This window comes from Mobula birostris, chromosome 5 (genome assembly GCF_030028105.1).
Source record: "Mobula birostris isolate sMobBir1 chromosome 5, sMobBir1.hap1, whole genome shotgun sequence".
In the NCBI taxonomy this organism is placed as follows: Eukaryota; Metazoa; Chordata; class Chondrichthyes; order Myliobatiformes; family Myliobatidae; genus Mobula; species Mobula birostris.
In genome coordinates this window covers 27455495-27482746 of record NC_092374.1, presented here as the reverse complement: position 1 = coordinate 27482746, position 27252 = coordinate 27455495, and the positions used below count along the sequence as shown (strand labels likewise).

The 27252-nt window shown below is 39.5% G+C and overlaps 1 protein-coding gene across 2 annotated transcripts in view; it reads right to left on the bottom strand.

The window, feature by feature from the left end:
* Positions 1-27252, bottom strand: part of trappc11 (trafficking protein particle complex subunit 11) — a 69416-nt gene that overhangs the window by 6975 nt on the left and 35189 nt on the right. For both annotated transcript variants that reach the window (XM_072257708.1, XM_072257709.1), the window contains exons 14-25: positions 25574-25628; positions 23368-23513; positions 22499-22560; positions 22280-22412; positions 21143-21273; positions 20200-20355; positions 19767-19954; positions 14657-14805; positions 11529-11650; positions 8890-9009; positions 7910-7975; positions 6812-6968 (exon numbers count right to left, since the gene is read on the bottom strand). In XM_072257708.1, the coding sequence (XP_072113809.1) occupies positions 6812-6968; positions 7910-7975; positions 8890-9009; positions 11529-11650; positions 14657-14805; positions 19767-19954; positions 20200-20355; positions 21143-21273; positions 22280-22412; positions 22499-22560; positions 23368-23513; positions 25574-25628 (1485 nt within the window). The remainder of the gene's footprint in view (positions 1-6811; positions 6969-7909; positions 7976-8889; positions 9010-11528; positions 11651-14656; positions 14806-19766; positions 19955-20199; positions 20356-21142; positions 21274-22279; positions 22413-22498; positions 22561-23367; positions 23514-25573; positions 25629-27252) is intronic.

Below are 27252 nucleotides of genomic sequence, written 5' to 3'. Positions count from 1 at the left end.
GGCGATTCTGTTGGGGGGGGGTATTAATCACGACCGGAATATAGGTGATAAGTGGCTAATACACTCAATTTCGTTTCTAAAAGGGTTTATCTAACAAATTTAATATTAAACACACAGAGCATATTTTCCTGGCATGAATATAGCAATAAGTCAATTATCAGGGAAGGACAGGGGAGCTTGAAGTAAGTGTTGAACGAACTTCCAGTAGAAGTGGTAGAGGCACTTCGATATTATTTAAAGAAAAATTGGATAGGTATATGGACAGGAAAGGAACGGAGGGTTATGGGCTGAGCGCAGGTCGGTGGGACTAGGTGAGAGTAGCGTTCAGCACGGACTAGAAGGGCAGAGATGGCCTGTTTCCGTGCTGTAATTGTTATATGGTTATATAAGTAAGTCAATAGCATCATAACATTTTAAGTAACGTTTGGATATTAAACACACAGCACATATTTTCCCCATATGAACATATAAAATCATTGCAACACACCAATATCGCTGAATCATTGGGAGTCCTGGGCTGAATGCTTGTTTCCCTGCAACAAGATGGTCCCATCAAGGGGTGATGGGAGACAGCGATACTCGAACGGGGTTCCTTATGTCCAGTCTATTACGCAATTTGGTTTTCGTTGCATCCATTGCAGAGATATGTTGGAAATGGAAGCAACGTTTTCAGTGCTTTCGTGGCTACCTCAGGATATTTAGCCTTGACTTTGAGATCCAGAATGCCGGCAGAGATGTTATGTCAAACATACTTTTCAGCCCGCCGTCATTTGCAAGCTCGAGGAGTTGATCTTCCCGCACTGACATGGATGACGCGTGGGTAATTATGTCGCATGCGTAATGGCTCAACAGTGGGCATGACAAACATAGAAACGTAGAAAATAGGTGCAGGAGTAGGCCATTCGGCCCTTCGAGCCTGCACCGCCATTTATTATGATCATGGCTGATCATCCAACTCAGAACCCTGCACCAGTCTTCCCTCCATACCCCCTGATCCCCGTAGCTACAAGGGCCATACCTAACTCCCTCTTAAATATCGCCAATGAACTGGCCTCAACTGTTTCCTGTGGCAGAGAATTCCACAGATTCACCACTCTCTGTGTGAAGAAGTTTTTCCTAATCTCAGTCCGAAAAGGCTTCCCTTTTATCCTCAAACTGTGACCCCTCATTCTGGACTTCCCCAACATCGGGAACATTCTTCCTGCATCTAGCCTGTCCAATCCCTTTAGGATTTTATACGTTTCAATCAGATCCCCCTCAATCTTCTAAATTCCAACGAGTATAAGCCTAGTTCATCCAGTCTTTCTTCATATGAAAGTCCTGCCATCCCAGGAATCAATCTGGTGAACCTTCTTTGTACTCCCTCTATGGCAAGGATGTCTTTCCTCAGATTAGGGGACCAAAACTGCACACAATACTCCAGGTGTGGTCTCACCAAGGCCTTGTACAACTGCAGTAGTACCTCCCTGCTCCTGTACTCGAATCCTCTCGCTATAAATGCCAACATACCATTCGCCTTTTTCACCGCCTGCTGTACCTGCATGCCCACTTTCAATGACTGGTGTATAATGACACCTAGGTCTCGTTGCACCTCCCCTTTTCCTAATCGGCCACCATTCAGATAATAATCTGTTTTCCTATTTTTGCCACCAAAGTGGATAACTTCACATTTATCCACATTAAATTGCTTCTGCCATGAATTTGCCCACTCACCCAACCTATCCAAGTCACCCTGCATCCTCTTAGCATCCTCCTCACAGCTAACACTGCCACCCAGCTTCGTGTCATCCGCAAACTTGGAGATGCTGCATTTAATTCCCTCAATCCAAGTCATTAATATATATTGTAAACAACTGGGGTCCCAGTACTGAGCCTTGCGGTACCCCACTAGTCACTGCCTGCCATTCTGAAAAGGTCCCGTTTATTCCCACTCTTTGCTTCCTGTCTGCTAACCAATTCTCTATCCACATCAATACCTTACCCCCAATACCATGTGCTTTAAGTTTGCACACTAATCTCCTGTGTGGGACCTTGTCAAAAGCCTTTTGAAAATCCAAATATACCACATCCACTGGTTCTCCCCTATCCACTCTACTAGTTACATCCTCAAAAAATTCTATGAGATTCGTCAGACATGATTTTCCTTTCACAAATCCATGCTGACTTCGTCCGATGATTTCACCGCTTTCCAAATGTGCTGTTATCACATCTTTGATAACTGACTCCAGCAGTTTCCCCACCACCGACGTTAGGCTAACCGGTCTATAATTCCCCGGTTTCTCTCTCCCTCCTTTTTTAAAAAGTGTGGTTACATTAGCCACCCTCCAAATCTCAGGAACTAGTCCAGAATCTAACGAGTTTTGAAAAATTATCACTAATGCATCCACTATTTCTTGGGCTACTTCCTTAAGCACTCTGGGATGCAGACCATCTGGCCCTGGGGATTTATCTGCCTTTAATCCCTTCAATTTACCTAACACCACTTCCCTACTAACAAATATTTCGCTCAGTTCCTCCATCTCACTGGACCCTCTGTCCCTACTATTTCTGGAAGATTATTTATGTCCTCCTTAGTGAAGACAGAACCAAAGTAATTATTCAATTGGTCTGCCATGTCCTTGCTCCCCATAATCAATTCACCTGTTTCTGTCTGTAGGGGACCTACATTTGTCTTTACCAGTCTTTTCCTTTTTACATATCTATAAAAGCTTTTACAGTCAGTTTTTATGTTCCCTGCCAGTTTTCTCTCATAATCTTTTTTCCCTTTCCTAATTAAGCCCTTTGTCCTCCTCTGCTGAACTCTGAATTTCTCCCAGTCCTCAGGTGAGCCACTTTTTCTGGCTAATTTGTATGCTTCTTCTTTGGAATTGATACTACCCCTAATTTCTCTTGTCAGCCACAGGTGCACTACCTTCCTTGATTTATTCTTTTGCCAAACTGGGATGAACAATTGTTGCAGTTCATCCATGCAATCTTTAAATGCTTCCCATTGCATATCCACCCTCAATCCTTTAAGTGTCATTTGCCAGTCTATCTTAGCTAATTCATGTCTCATACCTTCAAAGTTACCCCTCTTTAAGTTCAGAACCTTTGTTTCTGAATTAACTATGTCACTCTCCATCTTAATGAAGAATTCCACCATATTATGGTCACTCTTATCCAAGGGGCCTCTCACGACAAGATTGCTAATTAACCCTTCCTCATTGCTCAAAACCCAGTCTAGAATAGCCTGCTCTCTAGTTGGTTCCTCGACATGTTGGTTCAAAAAACCATCCCGCATACATTCCAAGAAATCCTCTTCCTCAGCACCTTTACCAATTTGGTTCACCCAATCTACACGTAGATTGAAGTCACCCATTATAACTGCTGTTCCTTTATTGCACACATTTCTAATTTCCTGTTTAATACCATCTCCGACCTCACTACTACTGTTAGGTGGCCTGTACACAACTCCCACCAGCGTTTTCTGCCCCTTAGTGTTATGCAGCTCTACCCATATCGATTCCACATCTTCCCGGCTTATGTCCTTCCTTTCTATTGCGTTAATCTCATATTTAACCAGCAACGCCACCCCACCTCCTTTTCTTTCATGTCTATCCCTCCTGAATATTGAATATCCCTGAACGTTGAGCTCCCATCCTTGGTCACCCTGGAGCCATGTCTCTGTGATCCCAACTATATCATAATCATTAATAACAATCTGCACTTTCAATTCATCCACCTTGTTACGAATGCTCCTTGCATTTGCACACAAAGCCTTCAGGCGCTCTTTTACAACTCTCTTAGCCCTTATACAATTATGTTGAAAAGTGGCCCTTTTTGATGCTTGCCCTGGATTTGTCGGCCTGCCACTTTTACTTTTCTCCTTAGTACTTTTTGCTTCTACCCTCACTTTACACCCCTCTGTCTCTCTGCACTGGTTCCCATCCCCCTGTTGTGAACTAACCTCCTCTCGCCTAGCCTCTTTAATTTGATTCCCACCCCCCCAACCATTCTAGTTTAAAGTCACCTCAGTAGCCCTCGCTAATCTCCCTGCCAGGATATTGGTCCCCCTACGATTCAAGTGTAACCCGTCCTTTTTGTACAGGTCACGCCTGTGCCAAAAGAGGTCCCAATGATCCAAAAACTTGAATCCCTGCCTCCTGCTCCAATCCCTCAGCCAAGGAATGAGGAAAGGTGCAGCTGACTCCTATCGCCAAATCATATTGTTTTCTCGCGGCCTGGTAGCGCATGCTTTGCGGCCCGGTGGTTGGGGACTGCTGATTTACCATGTATGTCCTATTTTGATTAGTCCTACCAAAATGTAGCACCTCACATTTTTCAGCATTAAACTCCATCTGCCATCTTTCAGCCCACTCTTCTATCTGGCCTAAATCTCTCTGCAAGCTTTGAAAACCTTCCTCATCATCCACCACGCCACCTATTTTAGTATCATCTGCATACTTACTAATTCAATTTACCACCCCATCATCCAGACCATTAATATATATGACAAACAACATTGGACACAGTACAGATCCCTGAGGCACACCGCTACACACCGTCCTCCAATCTGACACACAGTTATCCATCACTACTCTCTGGCGTCTCCCATCAAGCCACTGCTGAATCCATTTTACTACTTCCACATTAATGCCTAACGATTGAACCTTCCTAACTAACCTTCCGTGTGGAACCTTGTCAAAGGCCTTACTGAAGTCCATATAGACAACATCCACCGCTTTACCCTCGTCAACTTTCTTAGTAACCTCATCAAAAAGTTCAATAAGATTTGTCAAACATGACCTTCCACGCACAAATCCATGTTGACTGTTCCTAATCAGACTCTATCTATCCAGATAATTATATACACCATCTCTAAGAATATTCTCCATCAATTTACCCACCATTGACGTCAAATTCACAGGCCGATAATTGCCAGGTTTACTCTTAGAACCCTTTTTAAACAATGGAACCACATGAGCAATAAGCCAATCCTCCAGCACCATCCCCGTTTCTAATGATATTTGAAATATTTTTGTCAGAGCGCCTGCTATTTCTACACTAACTTCCCTCAAGGTCCTAGGGAATATCTTGTCAAATGCGGCAGGCGAATCCAGATAAAGTCACTCAGAGACCATACAAGTCCAAACTCTTTATTCCGGGCTTACTCAGTTAGTCGCTCAAACAGGAACAGTCTGTCTGTGACTGTTTCTACCCGATCCACCAACAAACTCACAATTCCCCCTACGAATGGATATATTCATTCAGATAGCCCCCACACATACCAAGCAAGTGTCAGACTTATCCATTGATTGATAGTACCGAGAGACAAATTACAGAATAGGCATAATGGCCTAATGCACAAAACAGACTGGAGCCATCCTATCTCTACGCATGACTGCACAAGGAGCAGAGCACCTTGAACCCCTAGCTGGCTACCTTCAGGAAGAAATATTGCTCAGCATTGAATAACAAAATTAGCACATCTGTTGATCATCAGCCTTTTTTTTACACAGAAAAACAGGCTGCTATTGTTTAACCAAGTGTCAACCCTTTTACATACTTTATCATCTGTACCCATCTGTCACACTCACACTGGGAACACCATGCACAGTTCTCATCTCTGTATCCATCCATCACACTCACACTGGGAACACCATGTACAATTCCCATCTCTGTATCCATTCATCACACTCACACTCTTCAAGTTCAGTAACAATGCAATGCATTGCCCAAACTGCTCTACTGCTTATTAAACCCAATCGGAAGATCAGATTCTAAAGGACAAGCAGACAGTGTTTGGTCTCAATCTGAAACCAGTTTCACCCTCTATTAAAAAAAAAGATGATTTTAATTCAGCTCAAAAACATTTTATGGTAAAGTCTTGTAGAAGAGAAGACTTTGCAAAGAGAAATGGCTCAAGCAATGAAATGGATGAAGACTGTGGAGAAGTCCAAAATTTGTGTGACATAAAAATTATTACAAACACAAAGATCTCAGGTAGGAAGAGCCACAATGCAGCCAAACGTGAAGGTTTTCAGTATTACATAACCCGCAGATGTTCTTTAACATGGTTAAGTGCATCACCATAACACAAATATTGTCAGAAGCTAGTTACACAGAGGGTTGGAGACGAGGCAGGAGTGAGGTGCATTGGGAGGCCCTGCATCTGAAATTGAAGGCTTTTGTTTGGGGAAGGCAAGTTGAAGGTGAACAGATGAAAACACAAAAAGGCTTGGCTTTTATCAAAGTAATCAAGCATTCCTTCAGCTTCCCAAGGCTAGATCAACTTGTTAAAATATAAAGTAATCCCATTTTCTGGAAATTGGCTAGGGTCAGATTCAAGATTTTTAAGACTTGACTCAATCCCAATCATACGCATTTTGGGAACTTGCATTCACCACATACTTTGTCAGGGTGATCATGCAAGAATGCATTCTTTAAAGTGGGTTTTTTTTGTCTGGTTTGGTGTCTGGAGAGAGGACAAGGCTGTCTGAGAAGGAAAGAGGGAGTGGTGAAGGAAGTGATGAAATTATCCTGGCAAGACTTACAAAATGATGAATTATCCCAACCAAGTAGTTAATAATCAGAAATACTCTGAATATTAGTGTGGACATCCCTACTGACAACCAAGCCTTCAGGCTTCCCAAAGGTGCCATTCCGCAATCCATATGTCAATACACTGAGTCAGTGTATTTGAGGACATACTGAGCTCTGGTCAATGTGACTTGTGAACTCTTGCTTAAATGGTGTGAAAGCATGTCAGATTCAGAAAAAGAAAAGAGTTCTAAAACAAAAAGCATTAATCTACAAGCCCCTCAATTTGTACCTTGTGCCAACTGCGACTCCATCTGGTCAACTGAAATCATGGAAGGTGCAAGTTCTAGCTTACTGGTCTCAATAGTGAGTGCCCATGGAGATGCGCTCAGAATGTCCATCATTAAAAGGAATGAGATATCTGCAAACACCCGATCCATGTGTTCAAACTGCAAAATATACATCCAAGCAAGAGGAGGATTGCATTTCAAATGTATGAAAAACAACTGGTGATTTACAATTATATTACCACAATAGAAGGAATATACACTTGTTTCAAAGGAAATAATTGGAACTAACTTTATCAATTATATTTGGCTATGCTATTGCAGAATTAGACAAAAGATCAAAGTTTCAATTTTCATGCATGTACTTTGAAAATTGATATACTGTATTCATTTAAATTCTACTGTTGCTAACAGAAAGTACTCTGAATACATGATGGTAAAGATGCTAATTGGCCTACACTTTGTCTATCATACAATAATTCTGAAATGGTTAAGTCAGTTGTGCATGATTATGAGCAACAGCCTTAGTCCACTTTGAACCCGACGGGCTACTTTTGAAATACTATCTTTTGGATGAGGTCTTAACATGGGGTTCCCAACCTTTTTTATGCCTTGGACCTTTACCATTACCCGAGAGATCTGTGGACCACAGGTTGGGAACCCCTGTGCTAAAATGTTTGTAGTAACTAGCAAGCCAGGTAGCTCAAGAACAACAAATACTGGCATAGTCACCCACATCCCAGAAAGTAGAGCAGCCTACTCAATATGAAGTCAGATGGGAAAAATTTTGATTCAGTGCCATTAATTCTTTTAGCATTTGCTGAAGTTTCTCTCAACACTTCACAATTCATTCTCAATTCTGGCTGCCAAATAAAGTTGTATATTTTAAATGTGCATCTATTTTTATGAATATTGTAAAGTATTTCCCTTCCAGAAAAATTAGCTGAACAGAAAAAAGACTACTAAAAAGTCAAGAGAAACACTATGGGATGAATGGGGCTTCCCGGGATTGATAAGCAGATCCTCAAAACCTTCAAAAGTCGCTTAAATCATTTTTCCCCCACTTTAAAATCAAAACAAATAAAATTATCTGTTGTACTTACTTTTGTGGAAACAAACTTTGCAGTAGCATCAAATGGGACCACTGTTTCAATAGTAATGGTTTCATCCTAAAAGGTAAAAAAATTAAGAACATTTCTACACTATTACCAATTATTAGGCAGACATGGAATTAAATAATATTATGTACGAGATGTATTCTTTCTATTGCTATCACATCATTCCAGTAGTGGAACCAGAACCATACTTAATAATCAAGTGCAATCTAACCAGTGTTTTGTACAGCTGCAACAAGACATCCCATCTCTTCTACCACATTACTTTTAGAATTTCCAGTTAAACATCCTGACTAATTCTAAGTATTGAATTAGCACCAAAACTGGGTAGGTTCATAAATTAAGCTCTGAGGTACATTGAATATTATACACAGGAATATAAAGAAAGCCTTAAAGTTAAACGCAGCTGTTCACGACTTCAAAGGGATTGCTGCCAATTATGTACAAACCCCATTTCCAGAAAGGTTGGGATATTTTCCAAAATGCAATAAAAACAAAAATCTGTGATATGTTAATTCACGTCAACCTTTATTTAACTGACAAAAGTACAAAGAAAAGATTTTCAATAGTTTTACTGACCAACTTAATTGTATTTTGTAAACATACACAAATTTAGAAGTTGATGGCTGTTGCTGTGTTTTGGGAGAACTAGGCTGTCAATTTGTGTGGAGTCCCATGAACAGAAAGACAATGTGCAGATAAGTCATGTTAGTAATGTTATTTGAAGGAAAAATATTGTACTGAAAAGTAACAAGAATATAACCTACATTCCTTGAAAATAGTGCCACCCAAGGTAGAATATTGGACATGTATGGTATGTAGTGCTGGGCCTTGGGACTCCAGGTTAGAATAACACATCTGCTGCTGTATTAAAAGTGTATTGCCCTTCAACAAGCTTATAGGTTAACATGGAAAAGAAAAAAAGCCAATACAGGTACTGCTTCAGGAAGACTTAGAAGATCACCAACCTTATGACATTTGCAAATGATCTCCTTGCCTTCAACAACTGTAGTAACGACATAGGAAACATGAACCAAAAACACTCTTGTTCCAATCTGTGTGCATCTGATGTAGAGAGGTTTCTCCACCTAGGCAAGATTTAAACAATTGGTTTGAAGATTAAATACCTCAGTGATAAAGGTCATCCAAAGTAAAACAACTTGTGAAGGTAATGATTTTACTTAAAAATTCAACATTTGCAGGGGAAAATTTGTGGAGAACTTGGACAGCTGCTTGGAAATTCTACAAGCTTAATAAAATGACATCAGCATAGAGTCTTCAATGGAGAATATACTGTAAGCAGCACAGGAGGATAACCAACTGAAGAAGAATGGGACAGATGGGATTTCTTTCCCAGCAGAGAAATTCCAGACTCATTTTCCTGAACCGCTTCAACTGAAGTCCACAAGCACACCTTTGCTATTTTGCCAAATACCAACACTAGCTACAAGGCACACTGACCAATGGACCAATCAGCACAGCTTTGGATTTAAGTAAATGCAGAGGTAGTCATCAGAATATAAAAAGAAACCAAAGGAACAATCAGATATATAAAAAAAAAACACTACAATGCCATGGTCAAAAGACTACCAGAAGAAAAAAAAAGATTACACAACCAATTATATCTAATAACCTACAGGCCTTGAGAAGTTGACCTTGGTGTATAATACCTGAGGGAGTTTGTACAAATGATAACAAACTAAATAAAGTGGTCAAAATGTACACTTGTTCAATAAGTAAATTCCTAATTCCTAAATTTCCAATTCTCTGCTTCCCTACATATTGTATTCCAATACCTGGGCATCAGCATCTCAGAGAATCTATTCTGGGCCCAACACACTGCTGCAGCCACAGAGTTGGCACACCGGTGGCACTACTTTGTTAGGAGCTTGAGGATATTTTGTCAAAGCCTCCTTCAAATTTCTGTAGATGTACAGTGGAGAGCATGCTGAGTGATTGTGTCAAGAGCCTGGTACGTAGGCTGCAATGCACAGGATTGCAAAAGGCTGCACAGGGGTACAGACTCAGCCACGTCTTTTGTGGCACAATACACCCCACTCTAGAACACAGAACATAGAATAGTACAACGCAGTACATGCCCTTCAGCCCACAATGTTGTGCCAACCCTCAAACCCTGCCTCCCATATACCCCCCCCACCTTAAATTCCTCCATATACCTGTCTAGTAGTCTCTTAAACTTCACTAGTGCATCTGCCTCCACCACTGACTCAGGCAGTGCATTCCACGCACCAACCACTCTCTGAGTAAAAAACCTTCCTCTAATATCCCCCTTGAACTTCCCAGAGCGGTGGTGCCCTGGGGAAGAGGCGATGGCTATCCACGCTATCTATTCCTCTTATTATCTTGTACACCTCTATCATGTCTCCGCTCATCCTCCTTCTCTCCAAAGAGTAAAGCCCTAGCTCCCTTAATCTCTGATCATAATGCATACTCTCTAAACCAGGCAGCATCCTGGTAAATCTCCCTTCCAGTGCTTCCACATCCTTCCTATGGTGAGGTGACCAGAACTGGACACAGTACTCCAAGCGTGGCCTAACCAAAGTTTTATAGAGCTGCATCATTACCTCGTGACTCTTAAACTCTATCCCTCGACTTATGAAAGCTAACACCCCATAAGCTTTCTTAACTACCCTATCCACCTGTGAGGCAACTTTCAGGGATCTGTGGACATGTGCCCCCAGATCCCTCTGCTCCTCCACACTACCAAGTATCCTGCCATTTACTTTGTACTCTGGCTTGGAGTTTGTCCTTCCAAAGTGTACCACCTCACACTTCTCCGGGTTGAACTCCATCTACCACTTCCCAGCCCACTTCTGCATCCTATCAATGTCTCTCTGCAATCTTCAACAATCCTCTACACTATCTACAACACCACCAACCTATCAAGAACATTTTCAAGAGGCAGTGCATCATGGAAGCAGCATCTATAATTAAGCATCCTCAACATCAGAGGATCCTCATGTTGTTACTATCGCTGGTGAGGAGTCACAGGAGCCTGAAGACCCACGTTCAATTATTTAGGAACAGTTTCTTCCCCTTTGCTCTCAGTCCATTTATTCTTATACCCAGTTACTCTTATATTGCACTATTTATTTCTGTAATTTATAGTAATTTTATGTATTTGTACTATACTGGCGCCAAAGACAAATTTCATGACATGGAAGTCTGTGATAATAAATCTGATTCTCTTTCTTTTGATGAATGTTACATGGAACAAATTTTACTAAGTAACAGGGCAATTTCTACGAAGAAAATGGGTGAGCTGAAAGAATTGCAGATAACAGTGAACATGAGAAAGTGTTGAAATAAATGCTTGAACTTTGAAAAACATCAGACTAACACTGATTAATACATCCATGTTGTACGGATGAGTTGCTCTAAGTTACTTTCACGTTTATTACAATGAAGCGAGAAATCAATGAGCAAAGTGAAATTTGGTCAAAAAAGAAGTAATGCTGTTGATTTTTACTTAAAATTTTATAGCCAAAGATTCACAGCCCCAAGAGGCTCGTTGTCTATTGCATTTGTTTTACAATTGATCCTGCTCTCTTCACTGCTATCACTCCTGCCTGAGGAGCAGGTTTACCTTTTCCCCTGGGAGCAAGTCTCCAATAGGAATATCCGGAAGCAAAGCAGGGCAAGAATCATCACACATCTCTGTCCCATCAAGGGTTATATGAGTTGTCTGAGTCAGGTTGGCATCCTGGCCTGGAAATAACATAAGTTGTTACTGTTGCTTCACAGAAACCTGATAAGGTTCATGTAAAAAGCAGCCCTTTCACATAGAAGACTCCAACCATTAAAGCAAACGTGACTATATTTATCACAGTGTACTCAATACAGGTAAGCCCATAGCTATTTCTACTTTAGTTACCAATATACAGTTCCTTATGATACAATTTGGAAGACAAGGCTTCAGATCCTAGCAGGCACAATAACATGGTATGAAAATAATCATCTGTATTTGATACAAATACTGTACCAGATAAATATCATCAAATGCAGTGTCAAATTAATAGATGCTGATATTTGGAGGGTTAAGGGCAATTAAAATTCAGGCTTGGAATGCGAATATCTTTGTTAAGCAATAATTCACTTCAGCTTCGTGGTCATTTTCATGACTTCTCCCATCTCGGACCCTGTTTCACTCTATTTGCTGTTGGCTATCTTGCCCGTACTTCCACCCAGCATTATTCGTAAATATAATTGCTTGCCATTCTCTGCTTAACCTACACTAAGTCATATTCCATGATCATCCCAGTGTGAAACAAATTTTGCATACCAACATGCTGCAAAGTATCAGCATGCGTAATGACATTTTAAAAAATGTGAAATAAATGGCAACACACACACACAATGCTGGTGGAACACAGCAGGCCAGACAGCATCCATAGGGAAAAGCACAGTTGACGTTTCAGGCCGAGACCCTGCGCCAGGACTGTTTGCGTGAAATAAATGGCAGTTGTTGGTCTTTCCCCAACAAAAATTTAGTTTTAAAATTCTTGTCTATGTTTTCAAGTCTCATGCCTTTGAATATCTTTCAGCCCTACAAAATTTATTTGCTTCTTCAACTCTGGCCTCTTGCATATCTCTAAATTTAATTGTACCAATGAGCTCCAGCTGCCTATGACTTACTTTATCCGCTTTAGCATAGTAAATACCAAAAGACTGTATATCATCGTCATCTTGCAAAATATCACACTCAGCTACAAAGTTATGCAATCAAAGACTCAGCTGAAAAGTACATTATAAAGAAGTATGTATTGGAGCAGCATTCGTGGGGAGAGTTTCAGAAGATGAACTGAGCAGCAATATTGACTAGAAATAACTCCACTGTCAATTCCTTGTTAAGGACATGTATCAATATTAATATTTTAGGGAATAAAAAACTCTCCACATAAATTATGATTCAACTTCAGAGTTCTTAGAACTAACAAAAACTAGAAGTAAAAGTCAACATTAGTTTGAGGAGGAATTCAACACAAAGATCTAATAAATGGGATAAAAGGAAAGACTGACCGATAAAAGTAAAGGAAAAATTATAGCTGGCCCGAAAAAGCAAAAAAACCAAGTACTAGCCCGGCCTTCCAGAGTTAGAAAGTAAAATAGTGATGGAGATATAAACCTAACCTTGCTTACCTGAAACTGCCACACCGGACAGGGGACGAGAATTAAAATCTCACAATTCAAGGCAATTCAAGAGTTAAATCAGGAAGTAATTTCTCATACAATAGACTCAGGTTAATCGAGTCAGCTGCTTAATCAGCACAATTCTTAAAGAACAAAAACCAATCAAGAAAATAGCTGAAATCCCCTTCGTTTATTTGCGACACTATGTTGTTTAATTGGGACAGGATACTGTTGCCGAACAGTTTCTAATTAGCGTCTGTCGCATCAATTACGCAGCCGTTAGTCACTACACTGTGCTTAGAGTGAACAGCTTTTAAGTAGCATCAGTTATGTGTATTTGTGTTCAAAAAACAGTGTTTTTTGTCACTGACAGTTGGAGAGATATAAGCAGTAAGACAATTCAGAACTGTTTTACTCAGTGTGGTTTCAAGCGTTCAGACTTGGAGGGCCAGAAATGGCCGGGAAAGAAAATGAAATGATTTCATGACGTCAATTACAAAGAATTTGAAGGTACTGACAATCATTTAGAATGTTAGAATGAGAATGAAGATCTGGAGGATGCAATGTTTGAAAACAATGCATGAAGGCAGTCCATTATCTGCATTAGGTGTCTGCACTGATTTTGTTCATTTACAGCCAATCAAAAGTAGATGGCAGTGTACACTGCATGAATTCCTCCATCGATAACTATTAGAACTAATACAGTTTCGTAGTACATTAGTACCATTCTAATTTGTTCTGTATTTCATTCAAATATATAAAAAAGACTGAGTAACAAATTATATCATTTTAACTATTTCCATGAAACTTTGGCTAATTGGGGCAGTGACTTAATTGGACCAAAATGTACTAGTCCTGATGTGTCCCAATGAACCAGGGTGGTGGAAGCTGGTTTCAGTTAAGCTCAAATTCAAGGTAAACACATAAGGAATTTAAATATGGGTAACAAAAGTAGGTTGTGTGGTAAAGTTGGTGCCAGGACTATTGTTTCCTTTTCCTAACACAGTTCATTGATTTGGATTTAATGCAGAGTGGTCGAATGTGCAGTTCTTTTCAAGTTAGGAAGAACAGTGGGAATCAAATGAGGTGGACAAAATAATTAATTTAATATTGAATGAAACACATCAAATTCTGAAAAAACAGAATATTACACTTGGGCATAATGATGTCACTTGACAACATTTACAAGATATCTTGCAGCAAGTCTTTCTGGATGAGGCAGCCCTAATTATCTCCAAAATACTTATTTTCAAGAATAGCAAATTCAAATGCTTCACATGTTTCAGTGCAATTTTAATGGCAATGCTGTGAAAAGGCATGCCAACTTGGATCATAACTTCCATGTTTAGCAAAATACTCAAAGAGCAATTGTCCAAGTAATTCATTCACAGACAGCAAACTGTTTAAACATCATTTTTACTCTCAATGGAAGTTTTACTTTCATATAATAAACAAATCCTAATGCCAACTCAATAGTAATGAACCAGTCTTATCAAAAGTTATTAATATGCGCCACCACATGCCTGGCGAATTACAGACTGTGATGATACTACATTGCTTGATCATATGCTTAGAGACCCGTACCTGGTTTTAAACCTGCTGTGAGCTTCATATCCCTTGCAGTAGTGACCTCTTCTGACTGAACAGTAATTGCTAAGCAATACATTTCATTGGTCAATGTCGGTGGTTCATGGCGTAGCTGTACTGATAATCTTGGAACTCGAGAAATCACCCTTCAGTTACAAAAAGAAAAATTCTGAAAACAATTGTCTGGCATAAGTGAAATTTTGAGAGTACAGAGTTTGTTAGTTCTTGTCAGAAAAAAAGGCAAGGAAATTTAACAATATGATTCAAACACTGTATGCTAATTCTTCAGCCCGGGTATGTGTGGGAGGAGGTTTCTCAGAGTTATTTGACATAGGATGGGGCACATGACAAGGGGACCCTTTGTCTCCTTTAATTTTTACTATATCTATTGAACTGCTTGCACATTTAATGAGAAACTCTCCTCAGATCTCCCCTATTATAATGGGTACAACTTCACATTTGATATCACTTTATGCGGATGACATGCTAGTTTATATGGCAAATGTTCAACAAACTCTCCCCTATGTTTTAAAAACACTGGAGCAATTTGGATTTCTTTCAGGATACAAAGTTAATTTGTCAAAATCAGCACTGATGCTGATTAATATGGATAAAAGTAAGGTGTCTCCCCCTCCCCAGATTAAGGTTATAGATGAAGTCCTCTATTTGGGTATTAAAGTTAATACCTCCCTATCATCTGTGGCTAAAACAAATTACTCTTTAATTTTGAAAAAAATAGAAGACGATATTAATAGATGGAGACACCTGCCAGCATCAGTCCCAGCCCGTATATCGGTCATTAAAATTAACATCTTACCCCACATTAATTTTATCAGCTCAATGCACCTCCAGCAGGATATTGGCAAAAACTGAACTCCTTACTGCTCCTTACTACGATGCTATGTTTGGAACAGTAAACGACCCAATATAAAGTGGTCAGCTCTACAATTCAAAAAGTTGGATGAGGGATTGTCATGTCCAAATTTTAAATTGTATCACTGGGCATTTGTATTAAAAAGTCTTAGCTATTGGATGGAGGAGGATAAAGTTTCATCCTGGAAAAATATAGAACAAGAGCTAATAGCACCAATGAGGTTGAAGGACTTTCTCCTTATAGGTATGTCTACTAAAAAATGTGATTTGTATTACGGTCCAATTTTAATCCATATGCTGCAAGCGTTTAGAGGAGCAGAAAAATTCCTAAAATTTAGAAGTGTATGGTGCAAATCATCTCCATTATGGAACAATAGTCATTTTCTATCTGGGGGGAAACCATTCACTAACAGAACTTGGGAGGATAAAGGTATTACTACTCTTCAAGATATTAATGGGGCAGCAAGCACTATCCTTAGCTTTCAAGAACTAATATCTCGATATAATATTGATAAACACTCTCTTTTCTTCTACTTTAGAGTAAGATCAGCTTGTAAAGCCTACAGCGTTCCCTGGGAGTCAGATTTAAAGGACCATCCCATTTTAAGTTGGATACAGAGTGCTCCAGGACAGATAGTGTCATATATCTATGATAAATTAAACTCCCAGAAATATTTGCCCACATCAGGAATGAAAGCCTGGGATAGGGACATATCTGAATTGGGACAAGACTTAGACTGGGATGCGAATTGGGATAATGCGGCCGATGCTTCGAAAAACCCAAATCATCGATATATACACTTGAAATTTTGTCATAGAGCATAGTAAACACCGAGAATTAGACATCAAACGGGACTGGTTCCTGACCCATATTGCTCATTTTGCCCCCACGGAACCGTTGGCTCTTTTATACATGTTCTATGGGAATGTCCAGGGGTTTTTGGTTTAGGGGGGAAGGTTATCAATACTCTTATAGAACTAACAGGGGTACAATTACCAATGGACCCCACTGTAATCTTCAAAATGATGACTCCCACCTTTCCCTTACAGAAAAAACATGCAAAGTTTGGCTGGCAGGCCTGACTGCAGCTAAGAAGATTGTAGTTCAGCGTTGGAAACCTCCCCATGATATTTCAAATACTCACTGGCTTCAATGCTTTTTGGACATTTCTTACCTAGAACTTTCATCAGCAAGAGTAAATGATGCACGACCAAACACAATCTTAATGTGGACAAATTTGACATCTAACTTAAAAGATCTTTTGTTAAAATAGGAATGTTTTGTCTGTGTATGCACTACTATTCAGTTGGTTGGTGGAGGGGAGAGGGATGGGAGGGAGGGAGGGGTCGAGGGGGGTGGCTGGGTTAAACAGTCAAAATGTAATTGGCAATTGGTTGTATTGAATGTAATTTGTTGGTGTAATTAAAAAAATTAATAATAAATAAAAGAAAAAAAGGCAAGGATAACAGGTTTAGGGGACCTTGGTTTTCGAGAGATGGTGAAGCCCTGGTCAAGAAGGAGGTTCATAGCAGGTATAGGCAGGACGAAGCAAATGAGGCATTACAAGAGAACATTTAAGAAGGAAATGAGTTGGGCTAAAAGAAGGCATTGGATTACTCTAACAGACAAGATTGAAGGAGTATCCAACTTCAACAAATTATATTGAGCAAAAGGATAACAAGGGACACAATTGGTCCTCTTGAAGATCAGAGTAGCCATCTATGCAAGACACTAAAAAAAGGGAAGGATCTCAAATAGATTTTTTGCAGCTTTATTTACTTGGGAGACAGACACAGAATCTATAGAAGCGAGGCAAAGCAGCAGTGAGGTCATGGACCGTATACAGATTACAGAGGTACTTGCTGTCTCAACGGAAATTAGGGTGGATAAATCTCCAGGGCTTGACGAGGTGTTCCCTCAGACCCTATGGGAAACTAGTGCAGATATTGCAGGGGCCCTAGCTGAGATATTTAAAACGTCCTTAGCCACAGGTGAGGTGCCAGAGGATTGGAAGATATCTAATTTTGTTCCGTTGTTTAAGCAAGGCTTTAAGAATAAGCTGGAAGATTATAGGCTGGTGAGTGGGAAAGTAGTGGGAAAGTTATTGGAAGGTATTCTAAGGGACTGGATATATATAATTATTTGGATAGACAGGGACTGATTTAGAGTTAGTCAGCATGACTTTGTGCATAGTAGGTCATGTCTAACCAATCATACAGAGCTTTTTGAGGAAGTTACTAGGAAAGTTGATGAAGGCAAGGCAGTGAATGTTGTGTACATGGCCTTCAGCAAGGCCTCTGACAAGGTCCCACATGGGAGGCTGGTCAAGAAGGTTAAGTCGCTTGGCATTCAAGATGAGGTAGTAAACTGGATTAAACATTGGCTTTGTGGAAGAAGCCAGAGTGGTAGTAGACAACTGACATACTGACTGGAGTCCTGTGACTAGTGGAGTTCCACAGGGATCAGTGCTGGGTCCATTGTTGTTTGTCATCGATATCAATGATCTGGATGATAACATGGAAACTGGATCAACAAGTTTGCGGATGACACCAAGAGTGGGGGTGTAGTGGACAGTGAGGAAGCCCAAAGCTTGCAACAGGATCTGAACCAGCTGAAAAAAAAATGGAATGAAGAATGACAGATGGAATTTAATGCAGATATGTGGAGTTGTTGCACTTGGGTGGACAAACCCAGTGAGCAGAAGGGCACCGCGGAGTGCAGTACAACAGAGGGATCTGGGAATACGGGTCTATAATTCTTTGAAAGTGGTATCTCAAGTAGTTAGGATTATAAAGAAAGCTTTTGGTACAGTGGCCTTCAAAAAATCAAAGTACTGAGTAGAAGAGTTGGTATGTTATGTTGAAGATGTACAAGACATTTGTAAGGTCTAGTTTGGAGTACTATGTGCAATTTTGGTCTCCTACCTGCAGAAAAAATGCCAATAGAATTGAAACAGTGCAGAGAAAATTTACAAGATGTTGCCAGGACTTGAGGACTGGGACTTTATTTCCCGGAGCATAGGAGAAAGAGGGGAGATTTGATGGAGGTATGCAAAATTATGAGGGATATAGATAATGCAAATGCAAGTAGGTTTTTTTCCCACTGAGGTTGGGTGAGACTAGAGCTAAAGATCATGAGCCAAGGGTGACAGGTAAAATGTTTAAGGGGAAAACAAGAGACAACATCTTCACTAAGAGGGTGGTGAGAGTGTGGAACGAGCTGCCAGCAGAAGTGGGGAATGTGAGTTTGAGTTCAACATTTAAGAGAAATTTGGATCGGTGCATGGATGGGAGGGATATGAAGTCCCATGATCTGGGTGCAGGTCGATGAAACTAAGCCGATTAATAGTTCAGCACAGCCTAGGTTGGTCGAATGGCCTTTTTCTGTGCTGAAGCGCTCTGTAATTCTAATTGTTTCTTTTGGCAGAAGGGAACAACTTAAGCTACAAATACTGAATTCAAAGCAGTAGTTCAACATAGAGCACAGGTCACAGGGATCAGAAATTTACTTATAAAATACAGTGGTTAATTTCTGCAAGGGAACTTACCCAACTTAACTGTCCAAAATAACCCCTTCCCCCACCCAAACAAAATAACCAGGGAATTGAGAAAATTGACTACTGCATCACTGAACTGTACAAGTGTACAAGTTGTACTACAGAAACAATTCATGCAACTCATCATTAAAATAATGACTATATTAAAATGTCTTAAGCTCTGATATGGATTTAGTTAAGATGCAAGAGATTTGCCAGGTAAAACTACATAACATTTTCTACACACACAGCAAATGAATTAACAAAGTACAAAAAGTTTTGCCATTCCAACATTCAAATTAACATTACTTACGACTGGAGTGATGAAGCATTTAGTTTGATGGGCCAACTTTGAGAGTAATTCATTTGACATCACCAGCAAAATTCTGCTATCTTGACAGGGATACTTAAGCAGATTTAGGGAAACACTCTAATGCAGCTTCATGATGAAGAAGTTTGAAATACAGGCTGATATATGTACATGTAATTTTATTTCAACCTGAATGTATTGAGGAACTGTCAAGTCAGTAAGAAAATTAACACCTTCTTTCCTTAAACAAATTCTTTAACATCAATTCTTCATTTTAGAATTACAATGCAACAGAAAGGAAGCGACTGTAGATTAACAAAAGTGCTCTTTCACTACGACACAGTAGCTTTTGCTGTAATAAACAAGACAATCCTTTTCCTATACTCACATGGTGCTTGCTTGTATTGTAACACTGTCCCAGCATACTTCATTATCCGGCAGCTTTGGTCGTCGTTTAAAGGATCGACTAGCTTGCAAGGCCTCCTGGCATGATGCAGCATCGCCCCCACCACCCCTCCAATTCAGAATCACACACCTGCCAGTATCGGTACCGAGCACAAGGTCTACAGAGGTAATCTAAGGAAAACAATGGCATAACCCCCTTAAAACTTTTAAGGTAACTTTGGTATTATTTGCACCAAAAATACAAAGCAATCATGGAACTTCTGAAATAATAAAATAATTGCATTTAATATCGTAATAAGAACAATTCAAAAGCAGGTTGTGAAGATTCATCATTAACTGAAAGACACAATTTCATTTCACACAAATCATTTTTTAAAAAATCAGACGTCTTCCAAACAGCCTGCCTGAAAATTTACCTCCACTTTCTTTCCAACATCTTCGGTCCGAGCAACAAATTTGAAAACGTACTGCCTGGTTTTACCAGGAACTAAGCACATGGTGCCCTGGGATGAGGCTTCCAGAATGTCTGATGTTTGATAAGTTTCCTCGACCACACAGTATTGGTTGTACTCCTTTAAGTAAAAGAAATATAATTGTCAATAGCAAAGTAAGTGGAGACTGAAATTAGGTCTGACAATCACATACAAGAGATCAGGCCTGTTTTGGTTAGCTACACAACATACCAAACCCATGATTAAGAGTTTCGCTTAGAGTGGCTCACAGGTCAAAGAATTTTTTAGGTTGGAATGTGGAATTTTCTTCCACAAAGTGTGGTTGATGTGAAGTTTAGACACAGGAGGCAGCTGATAAGGGCAGCTGATAAGGTCACACATAATAGTTAAAGTCAAGGACATCTTCGAGAGGCAGTACCTCAAGGTGGTGATATTCATCATTAAGGACCCTCACCACTTAGGACATGCTCTTTTCATGTTACTATCATCAGGGATATGGTCTACACTCAATGATCTAGGATCAGTTCCTTCCCTTCTGCCATCAGATTTCTGAACCATCTATGAACCCATAAACAATATCTTTTTTTGCACTATTTATTTTGTAAGTTATATTAATTTTATGTCTGCACTGTACTATTGTCACAAAATAACAAATTTCACGTCATACAAGACATTGATAATCAAGATGATTCTGGAACTTTCAGTTGTTGAGCATTTTCAGGTCAAATCGCACGGGGTTTCTTGCCACTCTGAATCAAAGAATGCATAAAAAGGGAGAAGTAGATGACCAAACATCATATTACTATGACTAACCATTCCACTTATGTGAGTATGCAAAGCCAACCAAACACTGGGACAGAAACCTTGCCTTTATAGCAGATAAGACTTGCTTCAGAACATATCTTACCTGGTTGTTAAAACGGACACAGAGCTTTGAAATCCGGAATGGATGAGGGCAATCAGCACGCAGATACACATGAAGTTGTACAGGGTCATCAAGATGGAAACTTGGGGCCAAGAAACGAGCTTTACATTCAACTTCATGGACAATTGGGCAGAACAAGCAAAACAACAATTTAGTTTCTGATTTTATTTTTGCTTACTGAACCTATCTTTTGCTTATCAGAATCAGTTTGGTAGACATAATAAAACACAAAATAACTGCATGAAATTATCTCATATCCTTGTGTTTCTTTTAAAATAAACATGGCATAATACAATGTCTCACATTTCAAATGCTACATCAGCACACATAAGAAATAAATTTCACATGATCACTATAGCAAATCTGAAAATAATCTTAGAAGTCAATTATATAAATGGAAAAAATAGAACGCAGAATATTCTCTAAATGAAAATATAAATCAGAAAATACAGGAAAAACAACTGAATTACCTCAGATTTAAAGCATCTGCATTTCTTTGATTTTCATTAACTAAATGTATTGGATCAGGGAAGTGACAATATGCAGAGAGGCCTGGGTGTTCTTATGCACCAGTCAATGCAAGCAAACATGTAGATGTAGCCGACAGTAAAGGTCGCAAATGTTATGTTGGCCTTCATAGCAAGGGGATTTGCATACAGGAGCAGGTTGTCTAACTACCATGCTATAGTACCTTGGTGAGACCACCCTTGAGAACTGCATGCTGCTTTAGTTTCGTTACCCAAGAAAGATATACTTGCCATTGAGGGAGTGCAGAGTGATGCTGGAGTGGCAAAAATGTCACACAAGATTAGGTTGACAAGGTTTGTATTCACTATACTCCAGAGCTTAGAACAACAAGAAGCGACCTCACTGAAACCTAATAATTTGACTGGACTCTGATCCAGGGAAGGATGTTTCTTCTAGCTGGGGTCACAAACTCTAGAGTATAGGACAAGTGATTTTTAACTGAAATGAAAAATTTCTTCAGAAGGAGGTGAATTTGTGAAATTTGCAAACAAAGAGGGCTATAGAGGATGATAAATGTATTTGAGAAAGTTAAACATAGGCATAAAAGTAAATTGCTAATTAAACAATTTTGTTTGAAACTTTAAAACTTACCAAATGGAACATAATCTTGCATTTCAATGGTAAACACATTACTTCCCGCTAAAGAAATACGATCTGCCCACACTTTCTGAGCAGCTTTGATGGCCTTGGGATCACAGTCGGGCTCCGGAACTGGGGTCTCATTCTATTGTCATGAAAAAATAATCATTGTAATATCATTTATTTTGTTGTTTTAAAAAGATTTTAAAAGCTGTTTTCACAAATACTTACCATCAACACTTTGATCAGGTTCTTTTCTACACGGGATTTCTGTTCATCGCTTAGAGTGGATGCTGTCTTATCAGTAAAGGGCCAATCTTAGAAAAAAGAAACTTAGCCTACAGGGACTACAGGGAAATAACAATGGCTTCTATGAGACATACTTGTTAGCAGAAGCTGAGGAAACAAATGGGAACTAAGAAGTAGCCTCCAAACTCATTAATAAAAGTTAGAAAAGAGAAACAGTTTTGCCAGAATGTTACCTATAGCTTCTATCATAATAAACTCACTTATCTCGGTTCACACATGGCAGCCAGATTGAAAGATCAAAGGGGTTCTAGTATTCACAGAATGAATCCTAACAAAATTACCAGTTCGCAATAGAAAAGGTAAAAAAAAAATTGGGTAAACCCTAAGACAAAAGATTCAAGTATTTCTTAATAAGTTTACTGTTTCACTCAACATGAAAAATAAAAACACAAATTTCTGCAATAAAATAAATTTCTGAGAACACAAGTCAGTTTTGGCTTAGATTATAAGAGCCTGGCGGTATTAAAAGTGAGCGCAAACTAGACAAAGGTTTGTGCCAGTTAGAATCTGCATTAAACATGAAAAGGGCCACCAACTTCATAATCCCTGAAAAGGTCAGCTGATAGTTTGGAAACCACAATGACTTGGCCATCTCTTAACTGTAGCCTACCTTGTATCAGAAAGATTTAAAAGGCAAGGAAAAGTTTAAATTATGGTCATGCTATTAGACAAAACTGCTATGAAAAGATGGTGAACATACACATATCCTGCAACATTAAAATATTTCAATAAACACTACAACTCAAATCTGATGGTCACAAATTATCTCCTTTTTGCAACAGCAAGGATACACCTCCCAAGCAGTTCCAGAGAATAGGTGATGTAATCTTTGATTTGACCCATTAGGTAAGCACATTTAAGAGCGGTACTCAAAATGAAGGTAAGCAGCTTCCACCAGCGCTCGCTGCGATAATCACACATCACGTAATCCAACAACCTATTTGTGGTGGGGGGATGGAAAAACATTCAAAATATTGAATTATAGGAGGGAATATATGCATTATTCTATATTCTCCTATTTTATTGACAACAAAATTAAACCTAGAAGGAGGAGCCCACACATTCTGAAATGCAGAATTCAATCAGGAAGAGCAGTAACTTATTTTGTTCTGTGTTACACAATGTAAAAACAAAACAGATTATGGCATTAATCCATCTTAAAAACCAATGACCCAAGTACTTGTATTGTACTTCAATATATTATTCATAAATTAGTAATACAAGTACAAACTGCAAATAAATGTTTGCTATTTGTGTTCTAAATAAATGCAACTTGATTTTTTTTTAAAAACTTTGAAACAGTGGTTATCATATTTAATATAGAACCGTAAGATATAGGAGCAGAATTAGGCCATTTGGCCCATTGAGTCTGCTCCACCATTTTTCCTCTCAGCCCCAATCACCTGCCTTGCCCCCGCATCCCTTCATGCCCTGACCAATCAGGAATCTATCAACCTCTGCTTCAAATATACATGAAGACTTGCCCTCCACAGCTGCCTGCTGGAATTAATTCCCCAGGTTCACCACTCTCTGGCTAAAGAAATTCTTCCTCATCTCCATTTTAAAAGGACACCCCTCTATTCTGAGTCTCTGTTCCCTGGTCTCAGACTCTCCCCCATAGAAAACATCCTCTCCACATCCACTCTATCAAGGCCTTTCACCATACCATAGTCACCCCTCATTCTTCTGAATTCTAGTGAGTACAGGTCCAGAACCATCAAATGCTCTTCATATGACAAGCCGTTCAATCCTGAAATAATTTTCGTGAACCTCCTTTGAACCCTCTCCAGTTTCAAATATCCTTTCTAAGGGGTCCAAAACTGTTCCAAAAGTGAGGCCTCAGCAGTGCTTTATAAAGTCTCAACATTACATCTTTGCTTTTATATTCTAGTCCTCTTGAAATGAATGCTAACATCACATTTGCCTTCCTCATCACAGGCTCAAGCTGCAGATTAACTTCTAGGGAATCCTGCACAAGAACTCCCAAGTCCCTTTGCACCTCAGTCTTTTTTGTATTTTCTCTCCATTTAGAAAATAGTCTACCCTTTCATTTCTTCTACCAAAGTGCATGACCCTACACTTCCCAACACCTGTATTCCATCTGCCACTTCTTTGCCCATTCTTTTAATCTAAGTCCTTCTGTAGCCTCTCTACTTCATCAAAACTATCTGCCCTTCCAACCATCTCCATATCATCTGTAAACGCTGCAATAAAGCCATCAATTCCGTTATCCGAATCATTGACATACAGCATAAAAAGAATCGGTCCCAACACAGATGAGTCACCAGCAGCCAATCAGCCACTGCTTTATCCAATCTGTAATCTTTCTGGTAATATGATTTATTTGAATTTCATTTGTTTCTAATGTTAGGTTTATATCTTCCAAATATATAAACAGTCTTCTATGCATTCATAACAACATCATATGTCCAGTTTGGAAGTGTATTAAGGAGAGTATTTTTCTTTGTATGTAATTTCAATAGTCAAAAAGCAGAACAATAACTGTCATGGTATGTGTGGAAAAAGTTGGCGGAGTATCTTCCACGTAGTTCTGAATGGGAATAACTTGCAAATAGATGAAATCAAAACATTTAAGTACATTATATAAATAATCCAAAGAAAATAGTTAAATATAAACTGTCTAAGCAGTATATTGATGTGTGTTTTCTTATAATTTGTAATTATTTTGACAGTGCTGAGAATGGAATTAAAACAGTCTGCTTTTTGAATAAAGTTGTATCAAAATTTTGGAAATACATTTTTGACGCAAAACATCAACCATCCATTTGCTTCCATAGATGTTGGCTGACCCACTGTTTCTTGTTCCAGATTCTAGCATCTGCAGTCTGTGTCCTTTGATATTACACATCAGGACTGAAAATACCAAGGTACATCGAACAATACTGCTACTCAACAATGCAAAAATAGTTAAAGTGACTCCAAATATTTTAAGTCTCTGTTAATAATTTACATTTTAAATAGATAAAAGATACCCACTTCAATGCTTTGCTGTAATCCTTTGCATAATAATACTCTTCACCCATTTGAACCACTAAACAAAAGAAAGCATAGCAACAGAAAATGTTTAGAGAAGGACAAGTGCTCCTATTAAAAAGTATTCAAAAACACAAACATAATCAAGCTCTGGCCATTAGAACAGTACAGGTGTCCCCCGCTTTTCGAACGTTCGCTTTACGAAACCTCACTGTTGTGAAAGACCTACATTAGTATCCTGTTTTCGCTTTCGGAAGGCGTTTTCACTGTTACGAAAAAAAATCAGCGCACGATAAAAGGCAGCGCACTGCGCGCCCCAAGCAGCCACTCTCCCCAGATTCAGAACTGCATTCTCGTCGGCATTGCTTAAACACGTGCCTGTGAGCAGCCGTTTGCAAGATGAGTTCTAAGGTATTGGAAAAGCCTGAAAAAGCTCGTAAGGGTATTACACTTAGTGTAAAACTAGACATAATTAAGCGTTTTGATCGTGGTGAATGAAGTAAGGACTAAGTGAGTTTGGCTTGTGGAAGTTGACGAACATGATGTCGAAGAGGTTTGGCATCCCATGACCAAGAACTGATAGATGAAGAGCTGATGCAATTGGAAGAGGAAAGGATAACAATCAAAACCGAATGCAGTAGCAAACAGACCGAAAGTGACTGCGTGAGATTTTCACTGCAATGATAAAGTACGACTTTAATTTTGAAAGGGTACGTAGGTTTAGGGGATATTTGCAGGATGGTTTGAATCCTTCCTTATAAAGAACTGTATGATAGAAAAATGCGCGAGGCTCAGCAGTCAAGCAAGCCTTCCGCATCAACCACAGCAGACGACGAACCTTGACCTTTGACATCGAGGCAGGCAGTCATAGGAGAAGATGAGTTGCCTGCTCTAATGGAAACGGACGACGAGATGACACCCCAGTGTCCAACCACCCTGTGATTCACAGAGAATGCAGCAGTAGCCGGGAGGCACACAGCACATCTTTAAGAAAAAAGCCGAAATAAACGTGCTAATTAGTTAGGTGCCGCCCGACACGTAATTAATTAGCATGTTTATTTCGGATTTTTCTTAAAGGTGTGCTGGATGCCTCCCGGTTACCGCTGCACCACTGCATGCTTCGCGGTTCGGTATCTGTCGGCGGCCTGGAGGGTGGGGGCCACTGCACCACCCAACCTGCAACGACTCAGTCTAACACACCATCATCAGTGTGCTCGGTGCTGAACCAATTCCGGTAAGTGATACTACACTGTACATACATTATTTCTACTTTATATCGGCTGTGTATTTTTATGTGTTATTTGGTATGATTTGGCAGCTTCATAGCTTAAAGGTTACTGGAGAGCGCTTGCACCGTGTTTTTGCCAACAGTGCTTGCGTGAGATTTTCTGCCGACGGCAGTTGCGTGAGATTTTCGCTACGGAGAACAGTTCAGTAATGATTGTGGAAAAGTATTCCTACTTTATATAGGCTGTGTATTTATCATATCATTCCTGCTTTTACTATATGTTACTGATATTTTAGGTTTTATGTGTTATTTGGCATGATTTGGTAGGTTATTTTTGGGTCTGCGAACGCTCACAATTTTTTCCCATATAAATAAATGGTAATTGCTTCTTCGCTTGACAACATTTTGGCTTACGAACCGTTTCATAGAAACGCTCTACCTTCGGATGGCGGGG